The 6,701-nt window shown below is 34.1% G+C and overlaps 1 protein-coding gene across 2 annotated transcripts; it reads right to left on the reverse strand.

Moving 5' to 3' along the window:
* Window positions 1-837: 837 nt before the first annotated feature.
* LOC145593089 (homeobox-leucine zipper protein HAT4-like) lies at window positions 838-2,800 on the reverse strand. Of its 2 annotated transcripts, none has more exons than XM_081649605.1 (4): window positions 2,319-2,800; window positions 1,918-2,234; window positions 1,745-1,824; window positions 838-1,615 (listed from the first exon to the last, which is right to left on the reverse strand). In XM_081649605.1, the coding sequence occupies exons 1-4, from the start codon at window positions 2,665-2,667 to the stop codon at window positions 1,243-1,245; spliced, it is 1,119 nt and encodes a 372-aa protein (XP_081505731.1). In that variant the 5' UTR covers window positions 2,668-2,800; the 3' UTR covers window positions 838-1,242. The 2 variants fall into 2 exon arrangements, with proteins under 2 accessions (XP_081505731.1, XP_081505722.1); XM_081649596.1 differs by having other exon boundaries at window positions 1,745-1,836.
* Window positions 2,801-6,701: the final 3,901 nt, after the last annotated feature.

Raw genomic sequence — 6,701 nt, forward strand, 5'->3', positions numbered from 1 at the left:
ACAATGGAATCGCGGCGTGGGAAGGGGGTTCATTTGCCGGGAAACGTGGGGAAAACACCGGTAAGTTTATTTTTTATTTTTTTTTTTATTTTGGTACAGTCGCATGTTACATGCGACTACACCGTGGTAGAGTCGCATATAACATGCGACCGGGTACAACGAAAATTGAAAAAAAAGTCCGACATATACTTGACTCGACGGTTGTCGTCCCCACCAAGTGCCTCCGATATGAATGCCGACCGTCGTCGACTAATTTTATATGTCGTGGGTGGTGGACCATTTAAGGTGGAGCTGTGGTGTATGATGGTCAAGGTGGAGTCGTGGTGGACCGGTCAAGGTGGAGTCGTGGTGGTGGCCCAGTCAAAGGTGAGTGGTGGTATGGGTGGTGGAGCATAAGACAAAGTTAGTAGTTAATAATGGTTGGATTGTTAAGTAATTTTTAAAATTATAAGGGGCATAAAAAAAAAAAAAATCACTTTTCAATTCCAAATTCAAATATGTCCCATGTTAAAATTTGACTAAATGAAAATATTTATACATCACAATGATAACTCGACGACTAAATCTAAAGAGGCCAAGAGGGATTAGCCTTGATCTGCTCCGTCACAGTAATTTCGTTCTTGATTTGAATATAGCTTTAATTTGATTAAGAAGAAATTCTCCGATTCACACTATTCTCATTTATAGCAGCAATAATTAGGGCCCCAAATAATAATCACAAGTTAAGGAGTAAATGATTGGGTCATGCAAGAGAAAATGCAGGGAAGGAAGAGTCAAAAACAGGATTGCCACAAATATGGGAAAATTGTAAGCTAATGATCCAATTATATAATAATATAATTAAATTTAATTAATTAGATAGATAATTTACAACTAAACATACTTCTCTACTTCTCATACCTTTCTCCTGAATCTAGGGAGCCAAATCAGCACTATTTTTTGTAATTAAACAAAAAAAAAAAAAAAAAAAAAAGGCTAAATAACATTCACTAAAAGAGGATGTTTTTTTTTTTTTTTTTTTTTTGGTTTGATCTAATTTTGATTGATGGGTCAATAAAAACCAAAACATATTAAAGACCACATCAAAATCACCATATTAATCCTAACAAATCAAAACATTACATGACTAATTTTTATATAATCACATAACATCTCTCTTTTTCTTTCCTTTTTTTTTTAAAAAAAAATCTCATCCTCCAGATCTGATAACCAAAACTTGTGAAATGACGAAAACACCCTTGATTACGACCGAGTTCGAAGCGCCTCGAAAGATCGGATGGGCACGGGGGCAGCAACCGCCCACGGGTTAACAGGCATGGGCCGATGGTGGGCCGTGTGATTGGGCCGTGAATCAGGGATAGTTGTAGCAGAAGGCTGTTGTTGTGGTTGAGTAGCAGGCGATGCTGAGGTGGCGGAAGGTGGGACCGCCACACGCTCACATGAAGGGCACATGGTGAGGGTAGTTGGTGGGGTCATTTGCATGTAAAATTGTGGGGACAATTTTAACGCTCTTAGTTCTTGCACTTCCTTTTGCAGCCTCCTATTTTCTTCTGTTAATTGCTCACAACACCGCTTCAAGAACTCGCAATCTACTTCTGTTTGCTTCAACTTTGTCCTGTAATATCAAATCAAGTATGATAAAACCGTTAATACGTAACACTTAATATCATTTACTCGCAAGGGTAAAATCGGAATTGATTGATCTAAAATGACAGAAACCGAGAAACGGCTCTGATTATCGTACCTTGCTCGACGGTTCTGGAACCAGACCTCGACTTGGCGTGGCCTAAGGCCGAGACGTTTTGCCAGAGCCAGCTTTTGCTTCTGTAAAGAAAGCTAAAACCATGTGAGTGAAATGACTAAAATACCCTTATTATAGAAAATGGGTTAAGAAAAAGGTGTATATAAAATACGTACGGGATTGAGGGTGTTGTGTTCTTTGAAGCTTTCTTCAAGGATAGCGGATTGATCTTTGGTTAATCGGAGTTTCTTTCTAGAATTTTCGCCGCCGTCTTCGTCGTCGCTTAATCCGCGAGACGAAGCTCTTTCGACCTCGATATCGTCACCGGCGCCGGCGGTTGTCATGGAGTCTCTCTCGCCGGAGCTCCGTTTACCGCTTACGGTTGAAACGGTGCTGTTTGGGGATGATACTCCGGCGTCTTCCTCGTCACCGCCGGCGGGTCTGTTTACGTCGATTCCCCGGAGAAATGACCGGCTTGAGTCTGAGTTCCGATCTGAAAAAACCGAATATAAAACCGGATTAATAACCTGAAAAATAAATAAAAGTGGAAAGGTAGAGAAAGTAGATCTGAACTGACCGGAAGAAGGTGGGAAGGAGTCGGTGCTACGGTTCCATGGAAGCTTCTGGAGAAGAGGAGAAGGAGAAGCGGTGGAAGAAGCTAAGGAAGGCATCATCATGAGATTAAGCTGTAGCGGGGAGGCGTTAGACGACGTCGTTTGAGGTTGTGGTTGAGGTTGATGATGATGAAAATTACGATTATTATGATTATTATTACTACTATTATTATTCATGAAAAACCCAATATTATTGGTATGATTATGAGTATTTCCACTAGTACTTGTAGTAGTATTGTTGTTGTTGTTGTTAGGATTAGAGGATCCTAAACACAAGCTTAAACCCAAATCTTCTTTACCAGCAACCATCATGTTGGTGTAGTTGTATGATGAGAATGGAATAATAATAACAATAAACCCAGAAAGTTGCAGATTGTAGAGAGAGAAAGTGAGAGGAGAGAGAAAGTGTGAAGGAAAAGGGGAAGATGGGGAGGTAGGGAGAAGAAGAGGAAAGGGGGGTTATATAGAAAAGAAAGAGGTGGAGAGGGAGGGAGGGAGGGATGTAAGTGTAACAGTTCAATCATGACATGTTGTCAGTGTGGAGAGAGAAAGTATGAGAGAGAAAACTAATTAATGAGAGGGGATGCACTAGTCGTCGTTTCTCTCTCCTTTTTTTTTTTCAATCATTTTTTTTATTTTTATTTTAGGGTAATGCTATATGTAGCCCTAAGGGCTATATATAAGCATTAAATACAATCTTGGAAATAATATAAATTTAAGAATTCATGACAAAAACACGCGTAAATCAGTGTTATTAGTGTTTATATTTTGATGATTTCTTAACTTTTTACGATTTTCAAGTGTAAATTTAATGCTTATATGTAGCCCTAAGGGCTATATATAGCATTTTCCTTTATTTTAATCAGTAGAGTAATTAACTGTTGGGTGTTGTTATTGGGTAGTAAAATCTGGGAATTTACTGTATCAAAAGAGGGTGTCTTGTTTGTGTCTTGGACTACTCATTTGCCTTTATTATCACTATTTTCTCAACCTGCATAATATTTTCCTAAGGATTTGGTAGGACCTATCACTCAATCTACAATTTTTTTTTTTTTTTTACAGTTATATGGAGTATTTTTGAGGTAAAACAACTCTACTGTATTGTTTGTGTGTGGCTGGTCACATCACGCAATTGCTTGTAAAAAGAATACAATTGTCCTTATAACACTGTCAATCCCTATAATACAAAGTATCACCTAAGGAGGGGTCCCTAATCGCTATAATACTAATCAACTAATCCATAAATCATTGACCACCTACGTATAAGAATTTGTGATTAAAATAATAATTATAATAAATAAATAAAAAATAGCTCTAACCACTAATCAAACCTTACAATCTTTACAATTTTATTAGTCCAAAGAAATTATTTTATCTAATTTGAACATATTTTCATTTCATCCAATGCATAACCTTAATGCTCCATAATATATTTGATAATTTAAAATTATGATTTAAAGGTATTATAAATTGAACCATTCTAACAAAATTACAAAGAGATTAATTAAAGTAAAATAAGAAGAGTTAGATGGGATTTGACTAAAAATAATTAAGAAAGAAAGTAAGAAAAAAAGAATGCGAGAATAATGCATCCTTTAATGATCTCTGAAAAGGAGGAGGAAAAAAGGGTTAGTAAATTTGATCTTTATGAATGGACTTTATCTCATAATCTTGGTTTTGCTTTGCCAAATTGCATGCGTATGGGTCCTCTGCTGACCGTTGACTGCGAGCGGTAGAAGGTTAGTGAAATTATAAATTAAAAATATATTAATAAAAAAAAAAAAAAAATAGGAGAGAGAAAATTAAGAAGATTGGTTTCCTTTCAGGTGTTTGAAAATGCAATTTATGTGTTTTCTTTATTTAGAGTTCCAATTCAATTCCCTCTACTTTTTATGCACCCTTTACCTAAACTTTTACCCTATTTTATTTTCTCATTTTCCATCTTAAAAACCACCATTTTTTCCAAAAAGTAAAATTAAAGTGTTATTCTAGCAAACAAAATGCATTAATTTAACATTTTAGTACTTCCCTTGTTAATGAAGCTAAGAATTTTTTTAACTTTACTTTATCTATTTTAGGGTACATACCTAATTATTAATCACACACTTCTTTAATTAATTTTGTGAAAGGGGGGGTAAAAAGGAGTTATTACCATTTACCACAGTAATAAATACCTATGACTCTACTCCTATTGATGAGTGAAACGTGAACAAACGTGAACAAACGTGAAAGCATTTAGAATTGAATTAAATTCTTAGCCTTTAATTATTTTTTCATCTCACGAGGTAGAGGTTTTCACATTATATATGGTATCACCCCAATTAATTGAATTTCTATGTAGTAGTTACACCCATTCAATTCATGCACAAACCACATGAAGTTACAACTTACAACTCCTTATTTGTTTATTGTGAGTTTTTAATGTGGTATCTTTATAGCATTTTATTTTATGTAATGTTACACGCTTGCACCTAATATTTTATATTTATTTTGGTCAATCCTCAATTCATAATTGTTTCAAGTTATTTTGGTCAATTATCTATAAATAGGGTCTATGTATAGAGGAGAGTATTTTGGTCAATCCATTTAAACTACTTGTATTTATTTTTTAGATTAATTTTTGAAGTACAATAATAAATTGTAGATGTATTGTCTTTTTTCATCCTTTTTCATTTGTATGTTTGGTCTTAAGATCATATTATGAATAATATGGAGTACTAAAATAGCACCGTAAATTGATTATAATCTCTACCATCCACGCACAATTTTAGGCCACTATTGTACGTATAATATTTCATCTTCACTTCATTGAGGACGAAGTTAAGATTTCATATAACATTAGTCACGCCTCACACTTTTGACTTCTAATTCAATCATTATTTGGTGTCATTTTATTTTACGTAAGTGATTAAAGTATCGAGCAAGAGTTATTTCGAGGACAAGAAAGCTTGTGATTGATAGAGTATAAAACATATTTTTGGGTCTCAATCATCAGCTTAAGTTTTTGGTTGAAGCCCAAGAATATATTTTGTACTCTATCAGTGATAAATTCACATGATAAAATTTCTCAACTGCCAAATTAATTAAGTTCTCAAATTGTTTACGGAGTACTTCAATAACACAAACTTGGAGTCCCACTATACCATTCTTGCGAAAATTAGTTCTAACATGATTATCAAATTAAAAACCCAATTTCGAGTTAGAAGATTGGTGTACATGTATGTGTTAGAAATAATATTCATGCTCTTATTTTAAATTAGTGTTTCAAAATTGTGATCTTTAACTCTTTAAGTGAGATTTTGACCATTAGTCTTGTAATCATCAACAAAACAAAAATTAATAACTCAACATAATCTAACATCATTAACTTAGAGACAAAGAGACAGTAAAAAACCCCACTTTCCTCAATAACCGGTACAACCCTACCTAAAAAATAAAGCAAAGGAAAGATAATGCACCAAAAGGAAAATATAAAAACACAAAAATAGGTTCAAAACTTCAACGTATGTACAATAAAAATTAGGTAATCTTGCATAAGAAAATGTAAAAATAAAAGGGGAAAAATCGAGGACAAAATAAAAAGAGAGAGCAACAAATTAACCAACAGCAGAAAACAGCATCATATCACACACACAGCCCTCATCATTCATTCATTAATTACATTTACCTGACCCCACCATCAGATAGACATGACCCATCAAAAAAGTCCTTGCATTAATCATCACCCGTTGATTTTCAAAGTCTTACCTTACTTTAAATCAACGGCTCTGATCTTCTTTGAACTCAACCCCCATCATTGAACGAACCAATAATCCTAACCTAACCTAACTCAAACTTAGGGTTAATTGTTTATTTTTTTGTTACAAAAAAAAAAAAAAAGGAAATTAAAAGAAAAAGGGGAAGACATTGACAAGCATCAAATCATGAGCAGATTGGATGGCTATGATTGGGGAGAAACAATACAGATCAAAACCTCATCATATTGTTTCCATCACACTTGGTCCCACCTTTTTAATTACTCCTCCCATCTTCCTAAATTCATTACTGTACCATCATTATTTCATTGTATGGGTTTAGTAACTTTTTTCATATTACATCAACTTTTTTTTAATGCAAAGTTATTAATATACGGAATGTCTATTTTAGGAATTATTTTTATGGAACAATAAAGAGCCAACAAGATTTTAAAGAATATTTGTATAGACTTACAACTATATTACTGATTAACTAGCCTTTTGCCCGTGCATTGCACGGGTTATTCACAAAAAATGACATTGAGAGATGAGTGAGAAAATATCAATAGGTATAATGTGTAATCGAAATATGATTTAAGAAATTAATTTGTT

This window comes from Chenopodium album, chromosome 2 (genome assembly GCF_948465745.1).
Source record: "Chenopodium album chromosome 2, dcCheAlbu1.1, whole genome shotgun sequence".
Classification (NCBI taxonomy): Eukaryota; Viridiplantae; Streptophyta; class Magnoliopsida; order Caryophyllales; family Amaranthaceae; genus Chenopodium; species Chenopodium album.